This window comes from Cetorhinus maximus, chromosome 19, assembly GCF_964194155.1.
Source record: "Cetorhinus maximus chromosome 19, sCetMax3.hap1.1, whole genome shotgun sequence".
NCBI classification, from domain to species: domain Eukaryota; kingdom Metazoa; phylum Chordata; class Chondrichthyes; order Lamniformes; family Cetorhinidae; genus Cetorhinus; species Cetorhinus maximus.
This window is the reverse complement of record NC_135897.1, coordinates 51,057,050-51,075,736: the sequence shown is the minus strand read 5'-3', so window position 1 is coordinate 51,075,736 and position 18,687 is coordinate 51,057,050. Positions and strand designations below refer to the sequence as shown.

The following is an 18,687-nucleotide window of genomic DNA, read 5'->3' as shown; positions in this document are numbered from 1 at the left end:
AACAGAACATGGACTTCTACACCACTTTGGCTGACCTAAGCAAGGTCTTTGACACAGTCAGTTGTGAGAGCCTTTGGAAGTCAATGGAGACATTTGTTTGCCTTGAGAAATTCATCACAATGGGTTGACAGTTCCACGAGGCATGCTCGTGCATGTCCTGGATGATGGAGAGTCTTCTGATCCATTCCCAGTCACTAATGAAGTTAAGTAAGGCTGTGTGCTAGTGCCACCCTCTTCAGCATGTTTCTTTCTCTGCCATGTGCTCCAGTGCCTTCCATAATGTTGAACCTAGAGTCAAAATCAGATCATATGGATGGGAATCTGTGATGACCCCAGACAAAGACCAATGTCTCCAAGAACATACTGCACGATTTCCTGTTTTCTGTTGACTGTGCACTAGCTGCTGGTTCAGAACTGGACATGCAACATAGCATGGACTTGTTCACCAATGCATGCGACAACTTTGGCCTTACGATCAGCATGAAGAAAACTCATGCATTGTACCAGCCTGCTCCAGGAAAGTCCTATCTCGAGCCCTGGTTTTCAGTCCGTGACCAGAGCATGTCAGCGGGGAATACGTTGACTTATTTCAGCAGCACACTTATCTATATTGATGATGGTACACGTGCTAGAATTGCCAAAGGAAGTGCAGCCTTTGGCAGATTTCAAACATCAATTTGGGAATGAAGAAGAAAAACTCTGCCTACCAAACTGAAAGTCTATAGAGCAATAGTCCTGCTCACTCTGCTCTATGCATGTGAGCATCATGCCTAAAAGCTCAACCACTTTCAATGAACTGCCTTCGGAAGCTTCTGAAGATCAGATGGCATGACAAAATACGAGACACTGAGGTGCTCATTTGAGCTGGCTTGCCAAGCATTCACACCATATTGAGACAGTCAGAGCTGAGTTGAGCTGGTCATGTAGCCAGAATACCTTACACCTGCTTACCAAAGCGAATCTTCTATGGAGAGCTTGAGTCTAGGGTGTGCTCTGAAGGCAGTCAAAGGAAGCACAACAAGGACACTCTGAAGGTTTCGCTTAGGAGTTTTGATATTGACCCCATGTCCTGGGAGAAACTCACCCAGGATTGCTGCACCTGGCACAAACAAATAAACAAAAACAGTGTGGCCTCCTCTGAGAGCAAGCGCATATCACAAACAGAGAGAAAACACAAGGAGATGAAATCCCGAGCCAGCAACTTGTCCAAAACTCAATTATCTGTGGTATCCTGTTCTGTCGGAGCAGAATCCCACATGCGGGTTGGCCTTAGCAGTCACCCACGTACCCCCACCTGAACCCTATCAAATACCCCTGATGATAAAGGTGGTCACCTTTGCTTCGAAGGGCAAACAAGAGGAATAGAGTGGGACAAAGGAAATTAAAAGTGTATCTCCAAAAATCAAATAGAGCATTTTACATATGTGAATCCCCCAAAATCAATAATCCAACTTTCAGTTTAGTGTGTATGGAAGTGATTTTCTTTAACATATCTTGCATTTAACTCTATGCGTATATACAAATAATGTAAATACTAACTATTGAGATGAGAGTGACTATCCTCAATGTCAAGGCAGCATTTAATCAAGTGTGGCGTAAAGGAGCCTGAGCAAAATTGAAGTCAATGGGAATCAGGGGAAAACTCTCCACTGGTTGAAATCGTACCTAGCACAAGGGAAAATGATTGTGGTTGTTGGAGGTCAATCATTTCAGTCCCTGGGCATCATTACAGGAGTTGCTCAGAGAGGTGTCCTAGGCCCAACCATCTTTAGCTGCTTCATCAATGACCTTTCTCCATCATAAGTGGGGATATTTGCTGATGATTGCACAGTGTTCAGTACCATTCGTGACTCCTCAGATACTGAAGCAGTCCACGACCATATGCAGCAAAACCTGGACAACATTCAGGCTAGGGTTGATAAGTGGCAAGTATCATTCGAGCCAGCAAGTGCAAGGCAATGACCACCACCACCAAGAGAGAATCTAACCATCTTCCCATGACATTCAAAGGCACTCCAATTGCTGAATCCCTCACTATCAATGTTCTGGAGCTTACTATTGACCAGAAACTGAACTGGAGCAGCCATATAAATACTGTGGCTATTAGAGCAGAACAGAGGTTGGGAATTCTGTAGCTAGAAAGTCTGTCTGCCATCTCTCTCTCTCTCTTCAGGTACTGTGCTCTAAGAGGGCATTGGTGAACATGGATCTCCCATGTTAACCTTGCTCTGGGTCCATGGATCATTTTCATTGGTGGTACATGTTGTGAAGATACCCTCCTTTTGGATGGGCATGTTGTTTTTTTTTCAATCTATCAGCAGGCTTCTTTCAGATTGCTCGCTGATAATCACATTCTGCCTATGCTGCCGCCCCCACATCTTTTCCATGTAGCCTGCAGTCTCTCCCAGCTGGGTCACGCTATGTTAATAATCAATAACCCTTTCAGCATCATCCACCACTTGTTCTGCCTTCCAAAAGTGATAGCATCTACCACTGTAAACACCAGTACTGGCACTTCACACATAGGAGTGCACTCAAGAAAATGTCAGCCGGTTTGCGAGGCTTTTCAGAAAGATTGTTCTTTGTCTACCTCGATCTCTTTTACCATTGATCTTTCCCATCAGTGTCAGGTTTTCTAAATCATGATTTCTTATTACGTGCCCAAGAAATTCCAACTATCTCTTCCTGATTTTGGTCAGCAGAGTTCATTTGGTCTCAGATTTTACTAGCACCTCTTCATGGTAGTGTGACTTGTCTAAGATATCTTCATTATTCGCCACAAAAACCATAACTCTGCAATCTCAATTCTCTGCATTGCTTCATTGATCATCCAACACTCTCTTCTGTATATCAAAATTGGTGTAAAGTAGCATTCCAGGATTTTCAGCTTCGTTTTCATTGCGAATTTTCAGTTGATCATAATCTTTTACATTTTTTTGGAATGCATTTTTGGCCATTCCACTCCTTCGTCTTATTTTTTGGTTGCTCTTTCAGTCCATCTTGCAAGCACTTAGTCCCCTTCCGTGATAACTTCCCTGTCTGCCATCTACAAAGCACAAATGAAGAGTATGATGGAATACTCTTCGCTTGCCTGGATGAATGTGGCTCCAAAAACACTCAAGAAGCTCAACAACATACGGGAAAAAGCAACCAGCTTGACTGGCACCCCATTCACTCTCTCTACCACTGATGCACAGTGGCAGCAGTGTGTACATATGCAAAATACACTAAGGCAACTCTCCAAGCCTTCTTCGACAGCACCTTCCAAACCTGAGCCTTTACCACCTAGAAGGACAAGGGTAGTGGACACATGGGAACATCACCATTTGCAAGTTCCTCTCCAAGTCACTCACCATCCTGCCTTGGAGCTATATTGCTGTTCCTTCAATGTCATTGGATCAAAATGCTGGAACTCCCTAACCACATGGTGTACCTACACCACATGGACTGCAGCAGTTCAAGAAGGCGGCTCACCACCACCTTCTCAAGGGCAATTAGGAATGAGCAATAAATAGCGACGCTCACATCTCCACCGTTTTTACAATGTATTTCTTTGCTGAGAAGAGGTGACATAAGAGTTTTCAGAACATTTTCAAACAGGACACCACGACCTATCCAGGGCATTTTGTTTAAAAAGTCAACAACCTGGTAGGTATTTCCACTATTGATCATCACACTAAAATTAGAACCAAGGGCATAATTTTCCGTGTCCGCTGGTGTTGGGAGTGTTTGGTGCCGTGGGCAGACAATATGGCAAGAAGGCCAAAAATCAATTTCACGACGTCGTGATACCAGTTTGCGATCGTCCACCCGGCCCATCAATTGCAGGCCGTGTTTCCAGCCATTGGATGTTGGGAACCTCATTGTAATAGATCTGCATAACATTGTGAGGCCAGCCCGCCGTAATCATCCCCCACCTTCTGCAGATCGTCCACCCATGTCAGCCAGAAAACACTCCAACGTGTTTCACAACCGCATATATAAGGCATGTTCTTGGCGGGCTGCACTTGGGACGTCAAGGTTTGTTTGCCTAACTTGCTTAGGGCAGCACTCACAGTCATCAACGCCAGGCATTGGAGACAGCAGCACACCACTTTTAGGGGGGGGCTTACGGGCAGGTCTCTAACTACCAGATCAACCATAAGGCAAGGGTGGCTTTTCAATGGCTGCAGGGCTAGGGCTTGCTTGGGGAACGGGGACAAGTGGCCTCAGGCAAGGGAATAGGTTGCAGGGCGAGGGCTGTACTGGGGAAGGGGGGTATCCCAGGGTGTGTGTGGGGGCACATGTTGATCTGTGCAAGTGGCGTCAACATGGTGAGGACAAGGGAGGCAGTCTCCAGAAGAGATGAGGCCAGATGAGATGTATGTGTGTGACAGAGTGAGTTGTGATGTCCCTTGAGCTGGCAGTGTGTGAGATGCCAGTGAATGCCTGATGGACTTGAGTGTGTGAGTTTAGTGTGATGAGATGGTTGCATTACTCTGGTGGCACGGATGAGATCATTCATCCTCTATCTGCATTGGATGGCCAACCTCTTCTGTGCAGCATTGGCACTGATCACCATTGCCATCGCCTACCAAGCCAGAGTGGTAATGTTGCTGCCCCTCGTGCAGCCAGAACGGGAGTAGGGGATATCACGGCAGGCCTTCACAATGTCCAAAAGGCGCTTGAGGGGCGCATCACTAAACCTGGGGACTGCAGTCTTCTTGTCTTCCGGGGCCATGTCTTCTGTGCAGCAGACCTCGGCTGGAAGCACTGAGAGGTGTGCATGCAGATGTACTTTAAATGTGACTCCCGGCATGATGAAGCAGCGAGGACCCCACCCACCATCGAAATGGCATGTTTCCCGGGAATGCATAATTAATGAGGTGGAATTGGGACAATACGGCTTGAGAAGCTGCCATTGCGGCCAACGGGTAAAACGCCATTTTCTCACCAGCTACCGCACTTCCTGCAAATCTGGGACGATTCCACCCCAAGAGTGAGGTGAAAGAGTGAGTGCGGTCAGGTGAAATTTATTTACACGTGCATTTATTGGAGGCAGAAGAGGATGTAGTGCTATGGGGAAAGAGCAATAAGTTGGACTAGTTTGGGATTTCTCTGGAAAACAGAAACAATGATGGAAACAATGAGCCAAATGGCAGCATCTGTGGCTTTATGATTAATTTAAACAGATCGGGTAGAATCCATAGCAAGAAAGGACTGTTAATGGTCTATCGGAAAAATGAATTCAACGAGCCGAATGGCCTTTTCTCAGTCCACGCTTTTTAATAATCTTCTTAAACTCTTTAGAATTTTAAAAGCCTCTAACTAATCAGCACTAAATTTTCTTTATCCACACATTTAATGTTTGATTATAAGAATATTTTGTACATGTATTTTGGTTCACTTAATGTTCTTTTGCAGAATTATAGTAAATGTGGGCAATCTTAGTTTTCAAAAGCTCCTGTAGATGGAGTGAATTATACACAATTCAGCGATTTGCATTAGTAGGCAGCTGTTCTCTGACTAAATATGATCCTGTCATTATTGCCTTGGCCTTAATCAAGAAGCATCTGTTTTCTTTTGTTTTGTTTTCATGAATATTATGGGTTCTTATGCCTTCTGATGTGTAGCAGAAAACAGCTTTGCAGATTAATTGTATATTGACCTTATTACATTCTAGAGCCTAGATTAGAATTTGAGTTTATTGTGATATTAATTTTTACTCAAGCAGAAAATGTCATTTTTAGTCCCATTTCAAAGAATCTACATTAACTGCTTGAAATATTAAAATATAATTCACAATAACAAACTTGCATTAATATAGCACCTTTAACATTGTAAAAATGTTCCACGACAATCCACAGGAGCACTATCAGACAGGCTTTTATACAGAGCCACATAAGGAGATGCTAAGGCAGGGTAATCAAAAGCTTGATCAAAGTGGTAGGTTTTAGGTAGCGGCTTGAAGGAGGAAAGAGAGGCAGGTGAGGTGGAGAGGTTCAGGGAGGGAACTGCAAAGCTCAGGGTCTAAGCAGTTGAAGGCACAGCCACCAATGACAGAGTGATTAAAATCAGGAATGAACAACAGGCCAACATTGGAGGAGCACAGAGATCTCAGAGGGGTTTAGGGCTACAACAACAACTTAAATTTATCACAGAATCATGCAGCACAGAAGGGAGCCATTCAGCCCATTTGTGCCTGTACTGGCTTTTTGAAAGAGCTATCCAATTAGTCCCACTCCACTGCTCTTTTCCCATGGTCATTCAAAGCTTTCATTTTCAAGTAAATGTCAAATTCCTTTTGAAAGCTGCTGTTGAATCTATTTCCATCACCCTTTGATTCTTTTCCCAATTACCTATTCTGTGTCCTCTCATGACAGACCCTCAATACCAGTTGAAGAAGTTTCTCTCTATCTACTCAAACGCACTCAAATTTGAACACCTCTATAAATCTCCATTTAACCTTCTCTGCTCTAAGGTGAACAAATCAGTTTCTCCAAGCCTCTCCACACAACTGAAGCCCTCACCCCTGGCAAAATTTTGACGTCTCTTCTTCACCCTTTCAAAAGGCTTTGACATCTTCTTGAACTGTGGTGCTCAGATTTGGACTCAAGACTGCAGTGGGTCTAAAGGCTAACCATAATGTCCATACATATTTACTCTATGCCTCTATTCATGGAGCATATAAATATTCATCATGATCAAACATTTAATCTGGAGTATTTTCTAAACTGGTACAAGTAAAAGTCTCCATTTAGTGAACTGGTAAGTTCCAAAAACATTCAGTGCTTTTTTCCCCAAAGAAAACCAATACTTCCTATAGTTGCCAAGTTATTGTTCCTAAGTAATGACTGCGCACACAACAGCTGTGATCTGAATCGGAAACAATAGCAGGGACTTCACTAAGTATCACAAACATTTAAATTAAGCTATTTACAAAATGGATGAAGGCAATCTACATTGGTGTTAACCTTGAACAGAAAATGAGAATAGCAGGGTTTCGGTGAGGACTAGGTGTTTTGTACATTACCATATGTTCTGATCCTAGCCTATCCTAATTGCACCAATGGGGATGATTCTGCTAGTTTGAAAGTAGATAACAACACAAAATAACTGAGCTGTGCAAGAATAGCGTGATATTTTATAGCAGTGTTTCATTCGTTACCGTCTCCTTCATTTTGAATTGTGAACTATGAAATATTTTGTGGTTATAAAGGTATTTTCTAAGAGATATGGACAACTAGATTGGATTTTCATATTTTTGGCACCAATCTAATGAATTGAATGAGATGTCAATTTTGTGTATTATGTCTATTGTCTGCTACTGCTGTCAGATATTGATTATCCTTCACTGAAATACTTCTAGAAGAAGTTTGCTGTACAGCCGCAACTGCTAAACCAGTATTCATAGAATCAGGGCTATATTGTACTTTTAAATTCTGCAATTCGCACAAAGAGGGGCATTGAAGCCATCATGAACAAAATGACATTACACGTATCATACTCAATACATTAAAACTGGCCTGAAATCTTTTCAGTAAAGTGAGAAGAACAGAAACCCTTCCAGCACCAGTGGTGAGTTTACTTATCTGGCTGCTGTTGAATACCAGAGATTGTGGAGAGTTTACTTATTTAGTTGCTGCTATGGTTCCTTGTGCTTTTATGTACAAAATATTCAATCTCTCGTGACATTAAACGCAAGGGAGTCAAGACCAATCATGCTGTGCAGATCAAGCAGGGTTAAAGGATAGGGGGGGCTGGGACATAACTGAGCAACAGTTGTGGGGGACACAGGACAGAAGATTAAAGGGGAAGTCCAGTAGCCATAACTAAACTTTAAATGACATCAGCAAAACTGTAAGTTTCCACTTAAACTGTTTATATACAAGGTTAATTTTTAAAACAGCAGAGGATACATAAATCCATCAAACATTTAGGGGGAAAGTATTGTGGTCGTAATGTTTCCCTACCAGAATATTCACAACTTCTACTTGGAACCAAAGCTTGAGTATGTTCCAGCCAAGGTGTGACATCCTAGACATTGAAAACTTTTATCACAGTGCCACCTTCAGGTATAGCTGGTCCTACAGGCAATATGATTGCTTTGATTGTTGGGCAAGGTGACTATCAGGAAAATGCGTGCCCTACATACTGATTTAATATAAGTAGATATATCACATACTGGTCTAGCCAGATTGACTGGACAATTGACCAATGAAAGTCTAGTTTTCAAAATATCCTCTCACTTCCAAATCAGATGCTAAAAATCGCAAGAAAGCAGCCGTTAAAAGATAGAAAAGAGTAATGGATAGAAAGGAAAGAATTAATCAGTAATCAGGAGAAAGTAATGCTACAAAACTAAAATAGAATAGAAATGGGTCAAAAACTGACATCAGGAAGAATAGCAATGTTTGTTTAAAATTAAAATTGTATTTTAACACTTAGGATTGATAATCCTACATATACTTGGGCCAATCTCAACTAAACTTGGTGGGCTGATACCATGGGCCAAGCGGGATGTTGTAGAAGAGTGACCATCTAACCAACCCCACCTGAGGGGGGGTTAGGCCTCCTAGCAGGCGATTCTGCAGCCCTGCATATACGGTGTCCCCAATCACACTATAACCCAGGCATGCTTTAGCCAATCTTCCAAGAATGAATGCAACAAATTTACATCATAAATCCCCAACTTTCTTTCTTTTCATTTGTAGTTTTTCTCATAACTTACGTGAAACAAATAAAGTATGTTCTGAGACACTACACATGATAAGTTGGTAAGGGAAAGTGACAGGTGACACACAGAGCCAGGGAAGATGAAGAGTCTAAAGCAAAAAGACAAAAGGTTGACAGAAAGCGACAGGCAGCATTTAGAGAACGGGCAGATGAACAGGCTAGAGCAAGAAATTGACAGAGTCACAGAGTGTAGGAAGAGCCAGTGCTACAAGTAAGAGACCAAGACTCTTTAAGGAAGCTTTCATCTATGATCCTCATCATAATTGAGTCAGACCCAGAATATGATATCGGCAGCAGATCAGAGGTATATGAATGTTGTGATGCAAAGAGATGGGAAGAGCCACCTTAAATGTGTTGCACAAAGTGCAAAGTACAATTGTCACCCTTAAGTAAGCCATTTGACCTACTGAATATTATTTTTATGGGAACAACAAAATGGAAACACTTCTTGACAAACAGAAAATATAACAGCTGAGTAGGGTCATCAAGAAATCTCCTTCTTCTGGCTCAAGAAGGAAGAGCTTCTAATGTGGTCCATCATGAAATATTTAATGTTTCAATAAACACTGAAAATGTAGAGAGTGATATTACAGATGTTGCCTTTGACGCCAATAAAATATTCAGAGTTTTAACACACATTGAGAAAATAGGTGTAGATTTTGATTTTGATCCTGAGGATTTTGATAGTGACACTGAGGATGTAGAGAATGACCGGTAGAAACCATATAGTAAAAATAGTAAATGTAATTAAACTAGAGTCAAGCCAAGTAAAGCAAATGATAATGAATTCATTGTGAAAAGAATTATTTTTTTCAAATAATGCTTTTGGGTCCAATTTAAATATTTGTGTTTCATATTCATGGGATTAAAATCATTAATTAAAATAATTGTGTGAAAGAAGTGTGAAAGAGTGAATTGTTGAATAAAATCTGTTGGATACTCAGTCCATTTGCCCATAGGCTTATTACTTCATGAAAACATTTTCTTTAATTTTTAAAAAAATCTTAGTTTTAACTTTCAACCCTTTATTTCCCGGACGTGTGACGGGCAGCCCAGCTTGTATGGTAATACGGTCACTCAACCATAATGTGAAAACAGGATCAGGTAAATTAATGCCTACTTCCCAAGTAGCAGTTATGTTACCACAGCAGCAGAGCACCAATACATAAGGTCTGTACAGCCATCATGATTATCAAAAACATTATTGGATTCCCGAAGCTGCACTTCAATGTTTTAACCGGATAATGACCATCTTCCATACAACTTGTTATAGTATCTAAAATCATCATTGCCTGCTGCATATTCCATTGACACCCAGAGAGGCATAAGCGTGGAGCATATGGTGAAGGGCAGCTACCCTCAAGTGAGAGTACAGTAAGACAAAGGCAAGAATCCTGAAGGGGTTTTGTTGAAGAAATGTTGTAGACTGCTAGAACCATAAGTTAGGCTCACATTTATAAGATCTTCACTCAAATATTTCAACAACTTAATCAACAGACAGTTCCCTCCACATGTGTATAGTGCACTGGCAAAAGCAACATTGGCTTCTGCACTAAATTATCTGTCATAGACCCTGTTCAATATAGGCTGTTACCTTATTCTGTGTCATTTAAGATGAAGTTCCTGGATACCAATGGTAGGAAGTGATTTCTGTTGTTGGCTTAGCATCACTTCTTCTTGATGGCCATGTTATGCCAAGCTCTAGAATCTATCCTTTCACTCTTCTAAAGATAGATATATGTCAGGTGTTTGGCAGTTGGTTGTCCATGGCCTCTTTTAATTGAGGTGACCTTCTGCCTCCTTTGTAACAGAACAATGGGCAGCCTTTAAAAAGGAGATGTTTCAGGTACAGTCAAGGTACATTCCCATGTAGCAGAAAAGTAGGACAACTAAAGCCATAGCTCCCTGGATGCTAAAAAGAGAGGGAGAGAGTGATGAAGGAGTGAAGGAGACTTTTGACAGATGGCAGGCTGATAATATCAGTGAGCACCAGTGGAAAGTTCAGAGGACAGGTGAAAAAGGAATAAGAGAGGCAAAGGAAGAGTATGAGGAAAGACTGGCAATTGCCATAAAGGGGAATCTAAAAGTATTCGTTAGGCATAAAAATAGTAAAAGGATAGTAAGAGAAGGGGTGGGGCTGATGAAGAACCAAAAAGGGGAATATGCATGAAGTCAGAAGAGATGGTAGAGGTACTACATGAGTACTTTAAATCTGTCTTTGCCAAGTGTTGTGGACAGAATTTGTGTTATATTACTGCCTACGATCAGTGTGTTTGATATGTGAGAGGTGTCTTAATTATAGAGGATACAAAAAATATTCCAGTAATAGCTATAAATCAAGAGGTTGAATGGAGCGGGGAATGTGATGAAATTACAATCACGAGGGAAGTGCTACTGAGCAAACTGATGGAGCTGCAGGCTGACAAGTCTCTGGATCCTGATGGACTTCATCCTAGGGTCTTAAAAGAGGTGGCTAATGAGGTGATAGATGCGTTGGTGCTAATTTTCCAAAATTCACTAGATTCTGGAAAGGTTCCATCAGACTGGAAAGGAGAAAATATAACCTCTCTATTCAAGAAGGGAGGGAGGCAGAAAACAGGAAACTATAGGCCAGGTAGCTTTACATCTGTAGTGGGGAAGGTGTTAGAATCGATTATTGAGGTGGTTACAGCTCGGTACTTAGAGAAACTCAAGGTAATTGGGAAGAGTCAGCATGGTTTTGTGAAAGGAAAATCATGTTTAACCAACTTATTGGAGTTCTTTGAAGGAGTAACAAGAGCTGTGGATAAAGAGGAGCCTGTAGAAGTGCTGTATTTGGATTTTCAGAAGGCATTTGATAAGATGCCACATCAAAGGTTATTGTGGAAAATAAAACTCATGGTGTAGGGGTAACATATTAGCATGGATAGAAGATTGGCTGGCTGTCAGAAAACAGATTATGCGTAAATGAGTATTTTTCTGATTGGCAGGATGTAACGAGTGGAGTCCCGCAGGGTCTAGGCTGGGGCCTCAACTTTTTACAAATTATATCAATGACTTAGATGAGAGGAGTGAAGGCATTGTAGCTAAATTTGCAGATGAAACATAGATAGATAGGAAAATATGTTGTGAAGAGGACATGAGGAGGCTGCGGACAGATATAGATAGGTTGAGTGAATGGGCAAAAATCTGGCAGATGGAGTATAATGTGGGAAAATGTGAAGTTATTCACTTTGGCAAGAAGGATAAAAAAGCAGAGTATTATTTGAATGGAGAACAGCTGCAGAATTCTGAGCTGCAGAGGGATCTAGGTGTTCTACTGCATGAGTCACAAAACGTTAGTACGTAGGTACAGCAAATAATTAAGGCGGCTAATGGAATGCTATCCTTTATTAAGAGAAGGATTGAACATAAAAGTAAGCATGTCATGCTTCAGTTATACAGGGGATTGGTGAAACCACATCTCGAATACTGTGTGCAATTGTGGGGCGGGATTTTCCAGACCCACCCGCCGCCGGGATCTTCTGGTCCCACCGCAAGTCAATGGACTTCTGGCTGGGGCGCCGCTTTGCCCGCAGCGGATCCGGAAAATCCCGGCTGTGGTCTCCTTATTTAAGGAAGGATGTAAATGCATTGAAGGCAGTTCAGAGGAGATTTACTAGATTGATAACTGAAAAGATCAGACAAACTGGACTTGTTTCCACTGGAGTCTTTATAAGCAGGCAATAAACATGGCTGTCTTACCATGTGTCTGTTGCAAGTCAAAAGTCATTTTCCAAATAAGGTAAGTGGCTAGGTTTATTATACATCCTGTGTGATGATTTTCACAACTTGAGAGTTTGAGACAGCTAGTGTCTTTGTATCTGAATGACCCATTCAATTTGAAATGACCCTTTTTATTAGTTTCAGGAAAGGTGTTGAGCCAACCTCAGTCTGGAAAGTTCCTTTTGTTCCCTGAGACAGGGGAGTGTTTCAATCCACGAGAAAAGTCAAGTGATCCTAAGGCAGCCATTTTCTGTAGCCGTTTTTTGTGATTTTCAAAATGATAAAGTACTTACTGGAAGTCTATAATATACTGGAACATGACATAAGGAAGAAGATGCTGCCAAAGTTGTACTGAAAGAGGAGGGAATTGAGCTACTGGATGGGCTAAAATTGATAAGGATGAGACTTCAGTAAAGTTGGCTGTGTTTAAAGGTGTTTAAGTCACCAGCATGACTGGATGGGATGCATCATCGGATGCTAAGGGAAGTGAGGATCATCTTCATATCCTCCTAAGTACAGGGCTAATGCCTGAGGAGAATTTCCAAATGTTACAGCCTTGTTCAAAAAAAGGCTGTAAGGATAAACCCAGCAAATACAGGATAGTCAGTTTAATCCTGGTGGTGGGAAAGCTTTTAGAAACAATAATTTGGGCCAAAATTAACAATTACTTGGACAAATATTGATTAATTAAGCAAAGCCAACACAGATTTGATAAGGGCAAATTGTGTTTAATTAAGCTGATTGAGTTTTTTGATGAGGTCATGGAAAGGGGTCGATGAGGATAATTTAGTTGATGTTTTGCACATGAACTTCCAAAGGATGTTTGATAAAATACCACATAACAGACTTGTCAACAAAATTGAAGTCCATAACATAAAAGGGACAATAGCAGCATGGATACAAAGTTGGCTGAGTGACAGGGAAAAGAGTAGTAGTTAACTGTTGTTCCACAGGCTAGAGGAAGGCATATGGTGGGGTTACCCAGGGGTTGCAATAGGGCCACTGCTTCTCTTGATGTATATTGACTTAGACTTGGGTATGCGGGACACAAATTCAAAATTTGCAGATGTTGGAAAACTTGGAAGAATTGTGAACTGTAAGCAGGACAGTTATAGACTTCAAGAGAACATAGACAGGGTGTGGAATAGGTATAGAGTACAAAAAGCAAGTTACAATGAATCTTTACAACACACCAATTCAGTCTGAACTGGAGTAGTGTTCAGCTTTTGGCACTGTACTTTAGGAAGGATTGAAGGCTTTAGAGAGAATGCAGAAAAGATTGTTGAAAATGGTTCCAGGGATGAGGGACTTCAGTTACAGGATAGATTGGAGAAGTTGGAACTGTTCTCCTTAGAGAAAGCTGAGATGAGCTTTGATAGAAGTGTTCAAAACCATGAGAGCCTATACAGAGTAGATAAAAAGCAACCTTTCCCTTTGACTGAGGTGTTGAGAACCAGAGGACACAGATTTGAATGGCAAAAGAACCAAAGGCAATATGTGAAAACATTTTTTTACACAGTGGGTAGTTAGGATCTGGAATGCACTGCCTGAATCATGGCTTTTAAGAGGGAATTGGATAAGCACCTGAGATAGAAAAAACGACAGAGTTATAGGGAAAGGGCAGGATTATCGGACTGGCTAAGTTGCTTTTAGAGAAAGTCAGCGTGAACTCGACAGGCTGAATGGCCTCCCTCTGTGCTGTAACTATTCTATGATTGTGCTCGGTCATATAATGGCACAACAGCTAGCTTAATCATGTCCACTACTGTGGTCGGGATGTCTGGCCTGCACGCTTTTCACTACACCTGTCATTTGAAGAGGACTGGTTTGGGCAGCACACTGTGAGCCAGCAGGGTTATAGGTGCTGATTTCTACCATACTTTTCCTTTCTTAGCATGCCCAGTAAAGCAGACAGCAAAACATCTCCAGTATGTTGAAACTAGGTCTGCCCACTGGGGAATGGAAACCAAGGCCTCTATAATAACAGTCTGTGAATTTGTGAGAAATACTCCAACTGAGCTTGCAGCACAAGCTCTATTCTAGACTGTGGTCCTGTTAAATAGTCTTTAATGTCTGCAGTTGGAAATAGTTGGCTTCTCTGCAGTTGCTATCAGACTTTGCTGCGCGCTGAGATCACCTTTTATGACTGCGGATAAAGAGCTCAGTTACTACCCTCCTTCTAAATGTTGGCCAGATAAGGTTTGAATTTCAGGTCTCGACACTTGAGGATTAATGAGTTGTTTCAACACAAAGGGAAAAGAAATATCCTTGGAATTGAAACCAGAAACTCCCACATTCTGTGATAAGCAGATGAGCTGTTGACCCCATATCCTATTCATCACCGAGATTATCTATTTCTATCTCGGTTACATTGTCTGTCTATTCACCCCTGCCTCAGCCTACTTGCTGCTAAAACCTCAAGAATGCCTTTGTTACCTCTAGCCTCAATCACTACGATACTCTCCTGGCCAGTCTCCCATATTGCACTCTCCATGAATTTGAGGTCATTCAAAATTCTACTGCCCTAAGTCGCATCAAGTCTTCTTCCAATTCACATCCAATGGCCCTTTGCTCCCTGACTTACATTGGCTGGTCTGACAATGCCTCAATTTTAATATTCTCACCCCTGTTTTCAAATCTCAACATGACCTCGCTCTTCCCTTCCGCCATTATCTCCTCCAGCCCTAAAACCCTCTTTGAGATATCTGTGCTCCTCAAATTCTGGTCTCTTGGACACCCCCAATTTTAATTCCTCCACCATTGATGACTGCGACTTCAGCTGCCTGGTCTTTAAACTCAAGAGTTCCCTCCATTATTAACTCTGCCTCAGTAGCCCTCTTTCCTCCTTAAAACCTACCTCTTTGGTCAAGCTTTTGGTCGCCTATCCTAATATTCAATAATGATTGGTATCAAATTTTGTTTGATAATTGCACCTGTAAAGTACTTTGGGATGTCTGACTACAAAGCTGCGATATAAATGCAAGTTGTCACTGTTGATATACTGACATTAAATATAGTCCAGAATGTCACAAAATTAATGCACAGCAAATAAATCTGAACTTATTAAAATCACAGAGGACATTCTAACATATTGCTCTCCTCTTTTATTGAGGAGGAGGATAGACTTGGAACATTTAATATTTTATTCAGATTTAATTAAGTCTGGCAAAATATGGATTTCCCTGAGATATCAAAATTGATTTAAGAACTGACTCTTTATTCAATGACACAGTTACAATGGCACACTTGATGTTACTGCTCCACCACATCTAGTATATCCCTCTAGATGTCATAGCAATGCAAATGATAATGTCAGCAGTGAAAGCACCTAAAAAAGATCGTGTTTGTGACACATATCAGCTGCAATATGACTGAATGTGATTGATCATGCCAGTAAACTGTTCACAATGCACTGCAACAGTGTATCCACTAATTAACAGTGAAGCTGAACTGCATACACATGTATTTGTATGAATTTGGTTTATAAATTTTCTGTCAAAGGACACATAGTTTGGAGAGGAATAATACATAATATTTGTTCAGAACTTTAAATTTTCAAAAGAAGCTTGATGCAGCCCCAGGATTTACAACAGTTTAAATTACAAGGTGGTTGAAATTTGTAGCACAAAGCAGAAGTCAGCATATTGACAGCCAATCTTACACTCTGCCTGATGTTCTCTTCCATTGACTTTTAGAAAAGAAAATTGGGTGAAGTGCAAAACAGGCTCCAAAAACAGTTTCTAATTCGTTATTGCCATTTTGAGCTACTGCGTAAAACTAATTTCAACCCAGTGTTTATACAAACAGACAGCTCCAGATTTGCATCTTCCTGTTTTAAAGGAAGGGTTGGTATGTCAGTGTATATTAGCAACACCTACGAACTACACGAATAGACAGTATAGCTGTACACCGCCTGCTCACCATTTCAAAAATGCCACATTCATTACACTAATACAACTAGAATATCCTGAATCTATTCCTGTGTTTAGGTGTCAGGGTTCGGTGTGCAGGTGGGTGGGAAACAGCAGTGTACTGTTAGTTCCACAAGCTTTCCGCTAATTGGTTCCCAGAACTTCTGTCCACAATACATAAGAGACTACCACAAATTAAACTCAATGCCATGATTTACACTGAATCTGAGAGCAGGGTAATCCAGGGGATTGGAAGCTCCTGCCTGGAGGATGCAAAGCATTTCATAGAATGTAAGGAATAGTTACAGGTGAAAAAGCAAAACGTTTGCAATGTTATGTATATGTAACTGCTAATGAGCTCAATTTAAACTCTAAGTGTATGTTCGAACAAACAAATCTTTATAATTTACAGCTATCCCAATGTATTTAAGAAAACAAAACATAGAAGTAAAGTAAAACAGGAGAACGCAACTCACCATTTCACTGCAGCTGGTTCCCCATTAAATGGAAGTGAAGACTATAGAGCAAGGTAATAAACTATACTATTTTTTTTCCAATTGGACCATTTGCACAATAAATTGACTTCCTGGAGGGTATTTAGCAAAATTGTGAAATGACATGAACTGGCTTCCTGTGGGATCCAATGAACCAAGCAGCACAAGTCAAACCACAAAAAGAATAATTACCATTGACGTTTTTGTCTCCTGGTATGCAAATTGAACAGTTGGCACTCCAAGATGATTTATGAAGAAATCACTGTTTCCTTCCACCTGCACTGAGTTGACCTTTCTTCCTGAACAATTTTCTTGGCTTGTACAGTTCAAAGAAAACCTCTGCAAAATAAAAAAAAACGCAAAATGTGTTGGATTTGAATGCTACATTCTGGCAACTGTAAACATAAGCAGAAATTGAACTAAATCAATGTGAGCAATGCCAAATTTTATATGAATAATTCACAGATAACCAACTGTTCTAAATTCCTGAGTGACAGATATTTCTGGGCACTAAATATATTTTTCTAAAAATTGGGTGACTGCTTCATATGTATGTCTATATCTGATATGAGGCTTGAAAATTGAAGGAAACTATCTATGCTGATAGATCTTTAAGTCTGAGGTTTTGCCATGGCAACAGAAAATAAGAACAATCGATAATTCCACAGCAAATACCACTTTTTTTAAACAATATGAAAGACAAGGCACAAAGTAGCTATTGTTTAATTTCTCAGAAGTCCTTTCACTGTGAAAGGTCTTTTACTATAGAAGGTCTTTTTTATATACAAGGACAAGACTTCTGAGCAGCTCACCAAACAAGTTAAGCCCATAAGTGCATGAAGGCACAGGATTAAGCTGCCGGTATACCCAACATCGTTTCGGTAGGGAAAATGTCCATGAAAACATGAGGAAAAAAAATAGTTTTTTTTTCTGGTAAGGAAAAATTTCCTAATAACAGAAAGGGCATTTGAACCCAGTCCTACTAAACATAGTCAGGGCTGTAGTCAGCAAAGTTAAATTTATACATACATCGTCCAAATGCTGTCCCCAACCCTGATGGTGTATCCTCTAACACCCACATGATTACCAGAGATGCACTTCCCTCCAACACTCACCAGTTCACAAAAATACTCTATCTACTCAGCACCCATGGGTTACAGAACATACTTTCCCCCAGTTAAATGCCAGAAGGCAGGCGAAAAGTAATTGCCCTCGACATCAAGGCAGCTTCCAGCTGAACATGTCACCAAGGAGTCTTGGTAAAACTGAGCTCAATGGAGCCAAAGGGAAAACCTTCCAGTGGCTAGAGTAATACCTGAAAAAAAAGGAAGGTAGTTCCCATTGTCAAAGGTCACTAATTCGAGCTCTAGGACATTGCAACAAATGTATGTCAGGGAAGATTTCTCGGTCCACCATCTTCAACTGTTTCATGAATGATTTTCTCTCTGTCATAAAATCAGGAGTGTGGCTGCTCACTGATGATTCCATTAACAATTTCTTATATAATTATGTAGCCCATGTGAGTCTACAACACCCAGAATATAGGTAACAAAGGGTAGGCAACATTCGTGCCTTTATTTACTATAGTGAAACCAGGGAAAACCAAGCAATCACCCTTGATCTGCAAAGGCACCAACATGGTCAGATCTCCTACTATCAGTATCTTGGAGGTCACCACTGACCAGAAACCTAACTGGACCAACCATATCACCACTGTGGTAATTTAGCCCTGCTCTTGCAGCCAATGTTGAAGTTAGGACTATGACAGAATGTTCAATGCTTGCCTGGGTTCAACTGCAACAACACAAGAATCTCAACACCAT

At 41.0% G+C, this 18,687-nt stretch overlaps 1 protein-coding gene across 6 annotated transcripts in view; it reads right to left on the bottom strand.

Moving 5' to 3' along the window:
* Window positions 1–18,687, bottom strand: part of naaladl2 (N-acetylated alpha-linked acidic dipeptidase like 2) — a 955,971-nt gene that overhangs the window by 135,945 nt on the left and 801,339 nt on the right. For all 6 annotated transcript variants that reach the window (XM_078563827.1, XM_078563831.1, XM_078563828.1 and 3 more), the window contains one exon: window positions 17,057–17,203. In XM_078563827.1, coding sequence (XP_078419953.1) covers window positions 17,057–17,203 — 147 coding nt within the window. The remainder of the gene's footprint in view (window positions 1–17,056; window positions 17,204–18,687) is intronic.